The following is a 17,102-nucleotide window of genomic DNA, read 5'->3' as shown; positions in this document are numbered from 1 at the left end:
GAAGTGCTTCCATCACACACACCAGTGATACATCAGGGCCAATTTGAGGTTCAGTATCTTGCCCAATGACACTTCGACTTGCAGACTGGAAGAGTTGTTGATCGAACCACCGACCATCTGATTAGTGGACAATCCGCTGTGAAGATGTGGCAGCGAGCAGGTAGGATCTGATGAAAGATGTTATTAAGGTGCATTATGGGAAAATGTAGTATCAAGCATGTCCGGCGCTTGAGCCATACTATAGCTACTTTCAGTTACGTGAAAAACGTTCATCAGATGGTGGCAAACAACATCAGTGCATAATGATATACACTCAGTCAGTTGATTAGGCACATCTATCTAAAACTAATGCAGCATAATACAACAGCCCTGCAATAAATGCTTCCTTCAGGAGTGTGTATAATGTTCAGTTTTTGTTGAAACTGATTCAGAGGTGTTGAGTCAAACCTTATTGTCATTTTGGAGGAAGCGGTCTGTGGTGCTGTTGAACTGCTTGTACTGAGAGGTGCTTAATGTGGACCTGGACCAACTGTCAAACCTCGCAGGATTTGGTTTCTCTGAGTGTTTTACCTGAAATCTGCTATATTCTTATTGGATCACTCAGACAACAGTCAGCCAATCAGAAGAGAGGCTCAGAGCCTCCTCTCTTCTGACTGAGCTGTTGTTACTAGAGCTCCAGAGATGTAAAACTACATCGAAATGTGGGTCTTAAAACCACAAATATATCTTCTTATGGATCAACACGTCAAATAAAACACAGGAGAAGTGTAAAATATGGGACCTTTAATGAGGGTAGACTAAATCATTGTCATTGTGTAAAAGTGCTCGTCCATTATACCCCATTTAAAGACAGAAGATATTGGAGTGCAAATGAATGATAGCATGTTAAGCATAAGGGCATTATATACAAATCCAAGCTGACGCACACATTCACAGAACAGCAGTCCAGCCTCCCTCTACGAGACAATTTTCTGCTTCAATCAACCTCCGGCGCCGACCGGTAACTCAGCAGCAGGCTGCGAGAAGCCGAGATGATTTTACCGGGCCACGGTAATTAGGGGAGCTGGGCCAATGACCCACAGCCACACAGCTCTCCACTCGCTCTATTTTTAACTCTTAATTCAAGAAGCACTGAAGTCATCAAAAAATGCTGCTCCAAAGAAAATGCAATGTGGAAAGTAGGGCAGAAATTGCTACATCTTTTTTTGGCAGAGGTGCTGTGAGTTGGCAATCTCCATTTGAAAAATACTATTCCAGACTCTCATATAATATAAAACATGACATGACATGATTTTGGATCATGCAAGGACGAACTTTCGGCCAATTACCAAGGTTATGCAACTCTGCGCTCTCTGAATGTTGAGCTTTTATCTTGGTTGGACAATATGTTTTTTTTTTACACACTGCTCACACACACATTCACACCATGAAGCTGCCTAGTAGAATCACGGTCTCATCTGTTGATAGTTTGAACCGGAGCAAAGGAAATTAAGGAGCAGGTAGAAACTCACTCTCTGCTCAGTTTTATCCTGCGGGAACTGAACCAGTGACTCTTTAGCGAGAACCCGTCTCTCCCAATTTTTTTTTTTAACACAACACAAAATGCTCCACCTACTCCACACCATTTAACCACCATGTATTGTGGGTGAGATTATTTCACATATTTTTCAGTATAAATCACTATTATTGTGTCATTTCCTTGAATCTAGTGCAGCAAAGTGCCTTATTCTCTTTACAGACACAGACACTCATCTCTAGAACAATTTGAGGCAATTGCAGGATTGTTTTTGCAGGTCTACTGAAATTCCAAAGTATCTATAGTTGTATAAGTAATGGTGAGTCGAACGGGGTGTCGATGGAAAGACCATGTGTTCAGCTGATGGCTGGACTGCAGGGACGGGAGGAGAGGTCTTGTGGTCCAGACATTAGTTCTCAGTCCAGTCGCCTGAACCTGCTGTCAGCCTCATAAAACACCTCCTCAGTTGCCTAAAGTAACTTCACCACTGCCAAATATCCACAAAGGGTTTTCTTCAGTTGGACCGCTGTGCTCATAAAGGTAATGAAGTGTACGTCGGTCTCCAGGCTGTGACTTGCTACATTCACATGTGCTCCAAATGCATTTCATCGTTCTGTGGATTTTCAGCGGGGACGCTTATGCTAACAATCATGCTGCACGTAATTGTTTATTTTATAATAATCGTTTGATTTTCTGTTGATGTCTCGGCCCACATTTAATTCACCACTGGAAATTTGGAAGGTGACACAGTGATTTTGTATTTTGTAAGTTTGATTTTTTTTTTTTTTTTAAAGGGGCAATCATATATTTGTCTCATGCATCACCATACATTTTTAATTGTACTGGTTTCAGCAATGGTGAGTGTCCTGCCACAAAAGTAATGTGTGTTGAGACAGCTAACAGGTATCCAAACAAAAATGTATGGCCTGTATGGTCACCTGTAGCGACATTCAAGGAACAAAGTAGATTTCCACGCTTGCTCCTGGCTGCCAGTCACACCCCGAACAGCTGTTCCTCAGCGCTTTATGCTATCGGTGCAATTTGTTCAGCGATGAATCAGTGCCTGGTGAGCTTCTGTGGATCAGTGGTTACATTCTTTATTCTGTTGTTTTTCAGCTCCACACATATTGATTCCAGAGCGAGGTGAAGCCAGAGGGAAATCAAGTGCCTCTTATGCTACCTCATATATCAGAAAGCTGAGGCAGTAAGTACCAGAGGAGCATGATGAGTGGTGCTCAGTATGAATCGCACTGTGACACGGCGTATTGATCTGTCCATGACTGAGCACATTTTGGTGTCCCTCTGTGGCGGGTGGTACTCATGGACCTTGGGGCAAACAGATGTGATTGCTGTCTATGATCTTGCGGTGGTCAGTCTTCATCATAGACTCTTTTGGAACATCATGTTGTCATCACTCCACACCAGTTTAAAGACCCTGATAAAGTGTGGGAGCAATCCGTGTCCATCCTCACTGACGGCGGTGTCGGCCCAGTAAATTCCCCTGTAGGACAGGCCGTATTCACAGGCAGGTGGTGTCTGGTCAAAAGGGACATTAAGGGCTGTGGAATTTCACTCATACAGTATTATTCATGTTGCAAACACTGCATAACAAAGCGGGCTGGGACCCTGCTTGATGCTGCCTTCAGGACATGTAGGAACTACTAATATTATGACTCAGCATTTCCTCCAATCAAATTCACCAGAATGGTGTCGGTGACAAAGTGGACGCCAGTGAGAAAGTTGCTTTTTCTGACTTCCTTCAGAGCGCAGATGGCATCAGTCAAGGCAATGAACGATCTCCTATAATACCACAACTTAACATTCAGATTTTCACAGTATGATATCTCTACCTACACATCCGTCTGAACACAGCGTGAGTCAGCTCGCCACAAGAGGCCCGGCAGTGGGCCAAAGGTTAAAGATGAATGCTTTCAATTTTAAGTTTCAAATCTTAACTTTGCATTTACAATTTAGTTTTTTGTTTGTTTGTTTGTTTGTTTGTTTGTTTTTGTACTTTTGTGTTTTTATCAGGTATTCTTCAGTATGTAAGTGCAGACATGTGTATATGTATGTGTATATGGATGTATGTATGTATATGTACATATGAGTGTGTATGTATGTGTGTCTGTGTGTGCAAATATGTATACTGTTTATATATGTATTGTATGTAAGTTTCAAATTTTAACTTTTAATTTACATTTTACTTTTCGTATTTGTTGTTTTCACGGGGGTGGAGGGAAGGGATGGGGAACATGAAGATACTCAGTGTACTGCTGTAAGATGTGGAAGAAAAAAAAACGAAATGAACAAAACATTTTCTCCACCCTTTAGTCTCCATAATAACCTGTAAATCTGTTTTGTCTTTGCAAAGACAGCGAAGCTTTCCAGTCGAGGTTCACCGGCAGACAGAATGAACAGAGGGATGTGCATAGACTTGTTCAGAGGGTAATAATGTTTATGTGAACACATCCTTTTGGCTGGTGTTTAGCAGCAACAAGCATCTGCTCAAAATGAGCTTGTTAACACAGTGCCCTGCACATATGTTGGTAATATATGGTAACACATGGACTGCATACTGAGCACTGTGACCCTAGGCTGTCTGTGAGCCTCATTTTCCGTTCAAATCTAAATGTTTCATGTAAATTCAGTTGCTTTTTAGTCTGGTTATCTGATCGAAATTTTCTGTCTGTCGAGACCAAAAGCAGAAAAAACTCAAAGGGCTGACTCACTGAATCTGAAGCCAAACCAGGCGTACAGTGTGAAAACAAAAATACTTTCAAATAGAATTTGTTTGAAAGAAACAACAGTTTCCTGTTTTAATGTTGAGAGAGTAAAAAAAGACCCAGAATACCCTCTGCTGCTCTGGTATCCATAAATCTTGGATGGCTAGTTTTGCAGAGCGAGGTCATGTATATTTCATCTGCTTCACTTCAGAACAGGTGACCAGCTGACGATCGTCCCCACAAACGCTCTGTATCAATAAATCAGCAGGCGTGCTGCGAATTCTTCCTGACAGCATGGATTATTTTCCTTCTCACTACACACACACACACACACACACACACTTGCATAAGTGCCCGTGTATGAAGTTAGCTCAGCCACTTTCACTCACCTCCCTCAAACTCTGTCTGACAGTTCCCAGAGTTTTCCTTCAGGCTCTCTTCCTCGTTGATGATGATGTTCTCGATGTCCTTCATGGTGAGGTGGTCGCGGAAGGCGTAGAACAGGATGTGTTTCAGCTCCTCCAGGGTGATCCTCTGCATGTCGAACTGCAGGAGGAGAGTGAGGAGATAAGATGAGATGAGGAGATTTAAAAAAAAAAAAAAAGAGGCAGTTTTCCTTTCACATAAATAAACTGTGTGTACAGCGGCAGTACGCCCAGCAGGACAGGGTATGAACCAAACAAGTACTAATTCATGTGTGCAAGACAACAGGCCACAACTCTCCCACAGTTTCAGGATCAGTGTGCCGGCTTCAATAAAACAATACAAATAAAAACCCCATCACACTCCGCGGCGCTCATTGAGATTTTAGCTGCACTCAGCTTACAATAAATGATGCACAGAAAAAAGCCCAAACGTATAAATCATCATGCATGTTCTAGTAATTTTTTACCATGACATCCCGGTGCCTCTCGCAGACGTCAGTATAATGCATTCACTTTAATCAGAGCGTAGCAAGAAGTTGGTGCTTTGATTAAATTGAATGTGCTGGAGTTATGGCCTGAAAGTGATTGATTTGTTGCTCAGTTTGAGCATTTACACAATTCAGTCCAAAAAAAAGGCACACACACACACACACAAACACACACACACACACACACACACACACACACACACACACACACACACACCTCAACTTCTAAAGAGGTTTGAAGGTCTCACTGAGGGCAAAGACCAAGTGCAAAGTTTTTGTTTGGAAAGTTCAGCGGAGCTTGATTCGTTTATCATGCGTCCCGCTCGAACACGGTACTTGACACAAAAGGTGATATCATTTTCTCTGTATTAAGATGCTAAAAGCATGAGAGCAGCTGACCCTAAAACTCACATTTCAATCACTGTAATGGCCTGACACGAGTTTTAAGGACAGTCTGGAGCATGATGCCACAGCCAAGCAATCCTGTTACAAAAATGTGTTGTGCCGCCGCCCCCCCCCCGCCCACCGTGACCTTGTTTTTTCAGGGCTGGACTGGACAATAGGATACAGTCTCTTCCAAATTCTGAACAGATTCAGTGAATCTAATCTGTGACATCAAGTCAAATCTTTCTATGCTGCTTCAGAGAGAATGATGAAAAATGACAGGCCAAGGTGACTGAAGCTGCAGTGGACAGACTGACAGCACCTGAGTGGATCCAACAGCAGATATGGACTCATTCTATGGTTAGTGTAACTTTTGAAATACGTTTTTTCAGGGGTGTAAAAGTTCAGACAAAGCAGCTTCAGGCTGCGTCAACATACACTGAAACAGATTTTCTGGCTTTGAGAGATAAGTTGGTGATTATATTGATGGAAGCAGCGCATCGACATTTTAACATGTCCTCAAAGACAGGGAGAATAGATGTGATTTTATTCCATCAATCCCTCTGTAAAATATTTAAACACATTCTGATCTGATCTCAATTCCAAAAACCCCAGAAAGGTAGATAATTACATAAATCACATTTATCTTCAATAGCATTTGTTATCTCTCCACCTCAGAGTGAGCTAATGAACACTCGCAGCAATCACACCTCAGATGTTAATCAGGCTCCGTGAAGATTAATTATTGAAGCTTGTTAAAAGCTTGGGTTTAATGTTGTATCTTTTGTTTTCTGGGTCATTAATCACAGGAGAAATTAAACGTAAATGTTTGCAAAACAAAGGTAAAATAAAACTTAAATAATAAGGGCAGAGCAGAAGAAATGTTTATTCCATCTGTAAACATTAGATTGGTGAAAATCGCACCAGATAGGACTGAGAGTTCAGTTTTAGCCTGAAATAAAAATGCTTATTGGTTTTCTTTGCAGAATAAAACATTCAAACAACATATGAAACAGTTTGAAATAATGCAGTCACCTCTACTACAGGTATTAGTGCTAAAACTGCTACATTACTACTACAAAACTACTATCAATCTACTAGTACTGCTTCTGTTACTGTTACTGTAGTATTGCTACTTTTATTGGATTCATCGCACTTTTGTATGTACTCATTCATCTATTTACTGTCATTTAAAGGTCCCATATTGTGTAAAATGACATTTCCATGTGTAGTTTGATTATAAAGCAGGTCTGGGTTTTATATTAATACAGTGAAAGTATCAAAGCCTCAGTCCACAGAGAAATGCACACAGCCTGTATTCACAAACTGAGCCTTAAAACCAGCTGTCAGGACTTCTATAACTTTGTTATATTGTGAGCCTTCTGATTGGCTCACTGACCTGCTGTTACTAGAGCTCCAGAGAGAAGCCTGAGAGAGGAGATGTGAAACTACACTGAGATGGTTTTTGGTTCTTAAAACCACAAATATATCTTCTTATGGATCAACACTTCAGATAAAACACAGAGAAAGTATAAAATACAGGACCTTTAAATTATCTAATTGTATTAATAATTTCTCTGTAATGCTACAACTGATACAAAAACTACAACTATGAAATATATTGATGAGAAAAAAAACATGCAGCACTGTATCAAGGCTGAGGTTAACAACAGCTGAACTATAAATTAATGGGCCGTATTATTGAGAAGACTCGTATTACTGACTCCACTACTGCTCACAGGTCCTAAAAACACGCTTCATTAAATTCTTCAACTACAGTATGATGGAATCTGATTGGTAGTCGACCACTGTAACTCCAGAGACCTTCCTGTCTTTGTTCATCGTCAAACGCTGATGAAAGCATCACAAACTTATACCACAAGATGTCTTACACCGGCAGACTCAGTATTCAAGGGGAAGGTGTTCTGATGCTAATGAGCTGCTGCGCAAACTCTAGCACAAGGTCTTTGTGTGTCTAATTCCTGTCACCTCTCATGTGCAACAACTTAAAACAGATGTTTTGTTTATTGTTTCTGAAACAGACGTCAGGTCCTCCAGGCAGCAGAGCTCTGTTCATTTCTCCTCTACGTCTCCGTCTGGGGAACAGAGAAAGAATGAAACGATAACCTGTCCTAAGCAGTCGGATCCACCTGGAGCGATCCTGCAGCATCTGCCACTTAAAGTTACAGCCGGCTCCTCTGTCACATCTCCCCGCGGGAGACAGGTCGGTGGCCGAACTGTATTTACCTGACCTTGGTCCAACCTTGCTGCCTCCTAATGACGCCATCGCTGGGAGACATCAACAGACTACCGGAGCTTCATTTGCCAGGGAAAAGAGGAGCGAGCAGGGGGATAGATTCATTCACTGAGCACTCCAGCGGCAGATAAGAAAAAGCCATTTTATTTCCTATTTCCACATCCCACTGACTTGCTCAGACAATATTCACATTCAAGCATGGAGTGACCTTTATGAGAGAATTGGAAATAGAAAAATGACGCCCCTGCACCTAAAGTGACTCCTACAGAAAAGATCTTCAGTGGGACACCCAGTGTTGGGTGAGTTACTGTTTTACACTGAACCCCCTGCACAGAAAGGAAACCAGTCTGAAGTGCACTAACATACCTCAAGCACAGAGTCGACTGGAAAAGTTAGAAATGTCACATGCTGTTAAGACCTGATGGTTGAAGCCCTGACAGAGTGATGCAAGTGATGATGGAGATTTGCATGGTCACTAAAAATCTCTACTCACTGTTCTAATGTAAAAGCAGTTTCCATAACAACAAGATACAGAACACTCCAACTCTAATATATGATGTCTGAGATGCCAGTGGTCTGATTTCCATGAAACTGTCCAGTGTTTACTAGAACTGAATTCTAGACAACATTATGGGTGAGGGATAAATTTTGCATCAGTATCATCAGGTTTTTTAACAACACAGAATCACTGTGATCGTAATAAGTCATTTTAATATTTTATTTCTCTTAATTAACAGGGAAGATACTTAATCAGAGTGAAAACAGATGGACCTGGGTGACATGACATCACAGAGGGTGCATCCATATTTTAAGATAACATCACTGATGAGGAGGCTGCATATTAACGGTTTAAAATAACAACATTTTATGTTTTACAGCTGTAATACTACCAGTTTATCTTTGGTGGAAACGATGACTGGCCCCCTGTGTTACTGATGGCTTTTTAATGACAAAAGTCAGGCCAGTTTTGGTTACCTTTGTTAAACCTTACATCTTGTTACCAGAGCGCATCATGACTGACATGTCACCATGGCACTGAGAATACAAATGCTCATTGGCACACAGGCTGTTTTCTATCTTTTTACATCCGTATTTTGTGTTGCTGTGTGTCTGGGGATTGTGGATGCCTGTGATGCAAGACAAATTTCCATGAGAGCAGATTATAGAAGAAGTATTACTTAAAAGAACATATTATCATCTATAACAATTTCTTCACTGGGGTATCATCAAAATTCAATAAAGCAATGATTACGATAGGCATTTAAGGTGCATAATGGAGCTCACTCTGCGGAGAGGCGCTGAGGTTGATTTTCCCGCCCTGGCAGGAACACTGTCCTTGGATTAAACCATGAACCTTTTCGATTTTGCTCGACTGAGTGCTTGCCTGTTCTTCACACTGCCAAGTGCATTTAGGGTCGAAGATGAGGGAGGGGAGTGACTCTGAAGAGAAAGCGCTGTTCTTCTCTACACTCCTAAATGAGGCGTGTTCAGCTGCTAACACTCAGAGGCGGCGAGAAGGTGCCAAGAGCCAGCATCAATCCATCTGCTGAGTTCAGCCCTTTGCAGTACAGCCAAATTATGCAGTCACAGATAATGCTCTGCACACACTGTAGAATCCAGTTACATGCGTTTGCTAAGCTATGTTTTAACGTGATCGATGGGCAAGACATTTGTTTTTAAAGGCAGAAATATTATTGCATCTGTAGCTGGAGACAGGCTCATCCTGGAGCATTACTGGATTGAAATGCAGAACAATGTGGTGAAGCCACAGACACGCAGCTACAGACGTTTACGACCTCTGCTCCTAGAACTCTTTGATAAATATACAGTCTCTTTAAATCCGTCAGTTCATGTCTGGAAACATGTGATATGTGAAGTGCTGTTTGGCAGGGATCTGACTCCTGACAGTAACACAAACTACTATTACCACTACCACTACTACTTCTACTACTACTACTACCACTACTACTACTACTAATAATAATAACAATAATAGTAATAATAATAATAATAGTAATAATGCAATATAACCTGTGGATTTTGGTGCCATGCTTTGTTTGAATGGAAAGAAATCACAACTCTAAAGTAGTGGAGAGGATTTTATATGAGCTTGATAGCCAAGGGAAATATTATATCATTTAAAGGTCCCATATAGTCTAAAGATGTCCATGTGTTGTTTGATTATAAAGCAGGTCTAGGTTCTTTATTAATACTGTGAAAATATCAAGGATCCACAGAGAAATGCACACAGCCTGTATTCAGACAGTGAGCCTTAAAACCAGCCGTCAGGACTTCTGTAACTTTGTGATGTCACAACAAAGCACCTCAGCCATGCACCAAGCCCCGCCCACCTAGACCCACCATCCAACCTTGCAGGATTTGGTTTCACTGAGTGTTTACCTGAAATCTGTTATATTTTTATTCAGTCACTCAAAAAGACCTGAAAGACCTGTTGTTACCTGAGAGATGAGATGTAAAACTACATTGAGATGGTCTTAAAACCCCAAATATATCTTCTTATGGATATCAACATCGGAAAAGTGTAAAATATTGTGTGTAAAACCTTTAATATTCTAATATTTTCATGAGGTTAAATTAATAACACAAATATACAAAGTTATAATGAACAAAGACTCCTGGAAGAACCTCTAAAGCTGCAAGAAAAGTGTCAAATCCTGTGAGGTCAGTCGGTCACTAAAATTAACTAGTGCAAGCCTCAAGACAGTGTTGACAAGAAGTCACACTGACAACATTGAGATTGAGGCCGATACTTGAACAATACCTGCATAGCCCATATAGTTGTGCCTTTATGATTGCTCCACATTATCAGAACATGAAAAAATAAAATGCTGTGTTAGGAAAAAATAAAGTTGAAGAAGAAAAAAATCTTATCCAAGCAACTGGATTTGACATCCAGGAGACAATGACAGTTCTCCTCCCCCAAACAAAACTGCATCCTCTTGCACTTTGGGAAGTTGCAGCTGTCAGTTCAACAATTTCAACATCTCCTTTAGACTCGGTGCAGACCTGACTTGCATCGTCATCCAGTCAGGAGTCATACACTCAGCTGATGAATATTTGTACATGAACTTAAAGGACAGGTTCGACCCATCAGCACTGGCGGTGCAATGAAAGTTCACAGGTTGAGACGTTGACAGCCCAGCCATTAAGCACTGACCCCATTAGCTGCCATATGTGAGAGAAGTGGTAAAGTAATGACTCGTCATTGCTCGATTCCATCGAACAATCTCTGAGCAATAACTTCTCAGGACATCCCTCCTGCAAACCTCTCCACTTCTCACGGCTGGTAAAAATTTATTGCCAGGACATTTATTATTTACAGAGCAGTTTATATACACTCTTACATTATTCACATCACAGTATCTGAATCTGAAGCTGTTTTCCCATAATGCCAGTTCTCTCTCTCATGAACTCTCACGTTCTCCAACTCGTACGTTCTTATCTTAGATTTTTGTTTGTTTTCCAGTTCTTACATTTAAAACTTCTTTCCATATAATGACACTAGTGTAATTTGTAGCCTTAATGTATTCCACACAGCTCCAGGCAAAGTCTTTTGTCTACACCGTGTACAAATTTGTTCCTGTTCATCTGTCCTGTTGCTTTTATGTTATCACATTGAAGCTTATTAGATTGTTCATATTTATCCACATTACTGTCACCAAAACTAATTCCAACACATTTATTGTTACTCAAGCTGATAAGATTAGTGAGTTATTAGTTGATGGATAGAAAATGATCTCCAACTGCAGCTATTTAGATAACTGGTTCATCTTTTATGGGATGTTTGAGCAAAAATGCCACAAGTTCCACTTTCTTAAATGTCAATATTTGCTGGTTTTCTCATGAATAAACACAATAATTTTAGTTGTTCAAACAAAAAGCAACATAAAGACATCACTCTATGCTTTGTGTTATCGACCAAATGATCAATTAATTAATCCAGAAAATAAACAGCAGATAAAACAATAATGAAATCAATAGTTGCAGCCATAAATGTGCTTAAATTATGGAATCATTATTTTGATTCTAACCATTTACAACATCTGTATTGACCTAAATACTCTATGTATCTAATCTGCAAATTAACTTGGTATATTAACAAAATATCAATTACTCCTATTGCTATTAATTACTGCACACTGTAACTGTAGGATGTAACTGTATTTCATATCATAGGACATATCACAGCTGTAAGCTCAGTATATTCATTATGGCCTCCTCTCCGTGCTTAACGCCCAGGTCCAACATGCACACGTTGGTTTCCTTGTTAAAATGAATACTCAGCACCTTTATCGATCGCTGCTTTTAAACAGTCCTTCCACCCCGCCCCTCCCTTAAAAGGCCCCGAGCCTTCAGGAGAAATTTATGTCCCCATTACCACTGCGTCATCCAGCCATCAAAGGGCAGAGGATTCATTAAAGGGAAAAAAAAAAAAAAAAAAGAAAACATAATGTGTGCCATGAGAGTCACAACAGGCGGGAAAGTAAATAGGAGCTCGTATCTCAAAGTGGTCACTGACTGAACTGTTGGAGGGGACAGAAACATTGGCCACACGGTGCGTTGATGAAAATGACTCACTTCCATTGTGACGGACTGAACTTTTACACGTTAAGGCCCCGAGGAAAGGAGCCAAACCGCTCTGCTGAGGTCTGTAACCTCTTCGCTCCAATAAAAACTTCAGTGTGGTTAAAGCCCTGCGATCTACAAATGTGTTTTTGTGGCTTCTTCAGATACAAGCAGACAACAGAAAACTCTGATCAAAGAGGGAAAGACAAATGCTCACATCAGGTGTTTAACCATGTGTGAATCCCTCAGGGAAAACTATCTGAACCTCTGGACAGAGCACGATACTCTCTCTTCACGAGGTTCACTCACTTTGCATTCACTCTTCATTTGCTGCGAACACAGTGACGTGACGCCTTTGCCAGCAGCAAATCAAAAGGACAGCAGTCTTTAGATGGCTTAACTTTGACAGAAATCTGAGAAGAAGGTGAGGAAGAAGGGGATCGGCCTAAAGCCACTGAGCGAGCTATCAATAGCCAATTACTGTTAGTATGATTAATCAAGGAGAAATTACTCCCATTAACCCCTGGAGTGGAGCAGCCCAGAGGAGCAGCCTGAGGGTCACAGCCCTCATTAGTGGCATTCAGAGGATCTATATGTCCTGCCTCGTGTAATTCATTGCCTTCGCTGAGGAAGAACGAGGAACAGAAGAGACAGAAGGCAAGAGGGATGGTGAAAAGAGGAATGAGTCGGGGACAGCAGGAGACACAGGGGGATGAAGAGGTAGAGGGAAAAAGTGGGAGAGCAAATTAATTCTAAGCACAATTTCACTTGGAGGTTTAACATTCGATTGCAGCTCAATGCAAACCTGAAAATATTCAGCACAAGCTTTAATTAAGCCCCAAAGGGCAGAAGCAGCTTCTGTCAACAGGAACCGATGATCAACCATATTCCTCATCTCCAAACTTTTTTTGTTCTCACTTTGACCAAATCCTAATTAAAGCCCAGTCAAACCCAAGAGCAGCAGATCCAGTTGGCTCGAAGAACAGGATCCGGAGTCAAACACTGAGCTCCAAAAGTGAGATTATTTCACCTCAAACACACACTGAACACTGGAGCGAACAGATGTGCAGTGAAGACCTCGGACTTTGACTCTTTTGCCATTTTTTTCCCCCTTTCTCTCTGAGCAAAGTCATAAAAAAACAACATCCAATGTCAAAAGCAGGGAGATGCATCGACCCACCTGCTGACTCTCAATTCTGAAATTAAAATCATCTCCGCAGAAATGTCACATTAGGCGCTCTGTTTTATTATGTGGAGAACTGCAAAAACCCAGGACTCAGAGCCCACGCTTAAAAGCCAGGGGAAAATGTCAATTTGTGCAGTATTATGAGTTCAGCTCAAAAAAGGTTAAAAAAAAAAAACAAAAAAAAAAAACTGAACTCCAACCATGTGAGGAAATGCTAACAAACCTGAAACGTTAAATGATAAATGAGGAGCATTGGGCCTAAACCTTTTGAAGGTATGCATTCATCCATTCACTATTCATCCTCTCTTCCTGCAGCCTTGATGGGACTTTGAAGTGCAGCTCAAAGAAACAAAAAAAAACAAAAAAAAAAAGGTTAAACTGCATCTCAGCCGATGTTAGCGTGTTGATCTACGCTGTGAAATGATGAACACTGAGAAGCCGAGCCTATGTCTTTTCGATTGCATTTAGCTGACAAATTATTTTCTCCACACATCTAAAAAGGATTCTGCATTGTGATTACTTAGAAGATAAAAATGAAGAAGCCCCCCCGAGGAAATCCAGCGTGTCAGTCTAATGCAGTCAGAGGCATTTATTTTGATTGACAGATACATCATTAAAATTCTGGGCACTCAGGAGCACAAATGATCCTCCAGTGAGTGTGTGTGCGTGTGTGTGTGTGTGCGTGTGTGTGTGTGCGTGTGTGCGTGTGTGTGTGCAACTATGTGTGTTTTAAGTTAAGCGACTGTGCAGTAATGTGTTGCTGACACTTATCAGAGCTGCGGTCTGCATGAGAAAGAGCTGTGATGAAGTGAATCACTGAGGTAGCCAAGCTGACTCACATGTAATTAAAGCTCCACGGAACATAAGGGGTGGGGGGTGGGATTGATGAGGAAGATGGAACAAAAATTGTCACATGTGGACAAAAAAAAAAGGCTCTTTTAAAACATGCGGAGAGGCTTTGTATGATACAGAGAGCAGGCAAAAGGAGGAGACAAAGTCAGATGAGCTTTCACTTCTCAGGAGGCCCGAGGGTGTGTGCTGCTGCTGCTGCTGCTGCTGCTGCTGCTCCACAAGCAGCAGAACTTCAAACAACACTGTCCATGTTTTCTCAGTGCTGGGAGACGGAGAGTTATCAGCCTGACTCACCGCACACAGACCGATTGGCACAGTAACGCTGTGCTGCCGAGCACTCTCGCCACATTTACATCAGTATTCTGGATTATAGCTCAAATGGTTAAGGTTGTATGAGGTTAAGCCTCTTACTGTATTCTGTATATATTCTGCTTTATTTGTGTCCATTAATTTACAATTACAACTTTTGCACCCAAAGGTGAAACCTGTCAGTTTTCAATCAACAAAAATCACCATGTCATGACGAGTCCAGAATAGGTGCTATTATCAAAACACTGCATACATTGGCATAATACCGACAAGTGACGAATGAAAGGAAACTAGAATTACTGCCTTGTGGTTGTGTGCCTCTGCCAACAAACCAGCCAAGATACAGGAAATATGTTCACAATCTCCCTTTTCTGGGCTACAGCAATGAATAATGGCCAGAGCTGTTTTTGCAGAACATTATGATGTCACAGTGAAGTTTACCTTTGACCCCTCAGATATAAAATGTCATCACTTCGTATTAATCTTATAGACATTTGAGTTAAATTGTGTCATAGTTAGAGTATGAATTTGTGAGTTAAGATTAATTTGTGTGTAAGTTAATGTTTTGTGAGGTCACAGTGACATTTGACCTCTGACCACCAAATTCTAATCAGTTCATCCTTGAGTCCAAGTGAATGTTTGTGCCAGACTTCCCTCAAGGCGTTACTGAGATATCGTGTTCATAAGAATACAACGGATAGACAGACAACCCGAAAACATCATGCCTCCGGCTCTGGCTTTTGCTGGCACGGAGGCTTAAAAACCAACATAAAGTGTCTCAGTAAGACGTTGGGTCACCACGTGCAGCCAGAACAGCTTCAATGCTCCTTGGCACTGATTCTAACATGTCCCTGGACTCTACTGGAGGGATGGACACCATTATTCTGGTGAATGTGAGGAACACAGCATATGACTCACAACCATTCAGTGATGCCTCGTGCCCCTGTCCTGTCTCTCCACTCATTTTTCAGGTCTTTCTTTTAATTTGTCCCCTGTCTGTATAGTATATATACAGTAGTATCCCACTATGTTAACAGTAGCTACAGTGGTGTATGATGGTGTACGTACAGTATGTGTGCTGCATTAGTCAAGTATAAACGCTGCAGGACTCATCCAGGTTAATGGTTATCCAAGAAGAGTTGAATCAAGGGCCACTGTACATGGTTGTAGATACTTTACACTTGACTTGACACTTATTTGATCTCTCACCCTCTTGGATGAGATATGTCTTCAAGTGTCTACAAGCAAGTCCAGTTTCCCTTCATTCAAGTCTTCCTGGAAAGGCTACGATGTGTGTTCTGCACAGTCTGTCCATGTGTGTTGTTATTGTTAATGAAAATGAGCATGTACTGATGTACACGTACTTTAGATTCAGCAGCAAAGAAAAACTACATTTAAACTATTATTTAACTACATGTACAAAACACAGTATAAGACTTTGTGACAGGTGTGGAAAAAATATGACTCTGTAGGAAATTCATTCCAATGATATGCCATTGATTTCAACCTAAAAACTTTACCTGAATTCTCATTATTCAGTAATGCAAATGTTTTGAAAACTGGCACTGCTCAGCAAACCTGTTGCCAGAAATGATTATGATGCAAATAAAAATGAAGCTAAACCTGGAGTGAAATTTAAAAAGGAACAGATAAAAGTATCTCAAAAACTAGATTTTAAATCTTCTATCCAAAACTAAATTGAAAATAGCAATGAAAACATTTAAACCATTGTTTTAAATGGTTGTGTGAAGCTCAACTGGAGGTCATCATGAAAACACTGCTCTGTCCCACAGTGAGGGTGAAGACTGTGGCCGGGGATCAAAACGATGCTCCTTTCTGGCATTATAGCACTGTAAGGTTTGGGGTGATTGAGACAAATGGAGTCATTTTCTCTTTGATAATCCTCCATAAGTCACCTCCCAACCTCTGAGCTAGAATCTGAGGATGAGAGGGACATTAGAGGGACGACACTCAAAGTAGACCAGACTGTTTGAGGGAGGCTGATTAGCTATATGGAGGAGAAAGGAGGAGGACGTGTGCATGTGTGTGCGTGTGTGCGTGGGCGTTGATTAGCGGTCTGTCACGTCACGTCGCTGTGCCACCTTCATTGCTATTCAAGGCCATGCCTGGCAAAGGGAATATGATTTTTCTTCCTTCTCTGCCTTCCCAGCAGGCATGTGAACACCCTTACAGTGTTTATATCCTGCATGGTGGCCTTGAATCCATCAGACAGCAGCGGCTTGTCAGAGAAGTAACTGGCTCTCCTCACATCACCTGCCTGAAGCTGAACTACTAACAGTCAGCAGTTCTTCAGGGGACATCTTCATTTGAATTTCAGCAATTTAGCATGGCAGTTTGGGAAACCTGGCAATACG

General features: G+C 41.2%; 1 protein-coding gene across 1 annotated transcript in view; it reads right to left on the bottom strand.

Moving 5' to 3' along the window:
* LOC111216924 (calcium-binding protein 8-like) overlaps window positions 1–17,102 on the bottom strand; it is a 61,439-nt gene that overhangs the window by 3,641 nt on the left and 40,696 nt on the right. Inside the window, 1 exon segment of the mRNA XM_022738583.1 lies at window positions 4,629–4,785. Coding sequence (XP_022594304.1) covers window positions 4,629–4,785 — 157 coding nt within the window.

The sequence above is a fragment of the Seriola dumerili genome, unplaced genomic scaffold (genome assembly GCF_002260705.1).
Source record: "Seriola dumerili isolate Sdu_G_001 unplaced genomic scaffold, Sdu_1.0 BDQW01000036.1, whole genome shotgun sequence".
NCBI classification, from domain to species: domain Eukaryota; kingdom Metazoa; phylum Chordata; class Actinopteri; order Carangiformes; family Carangidae; genus Seriola; species Seriola dumerili.
Note: the sequence above shows the minus strand (reverse complement) of the source record. Positions and strands in the feature narration are given on the sequence as shown.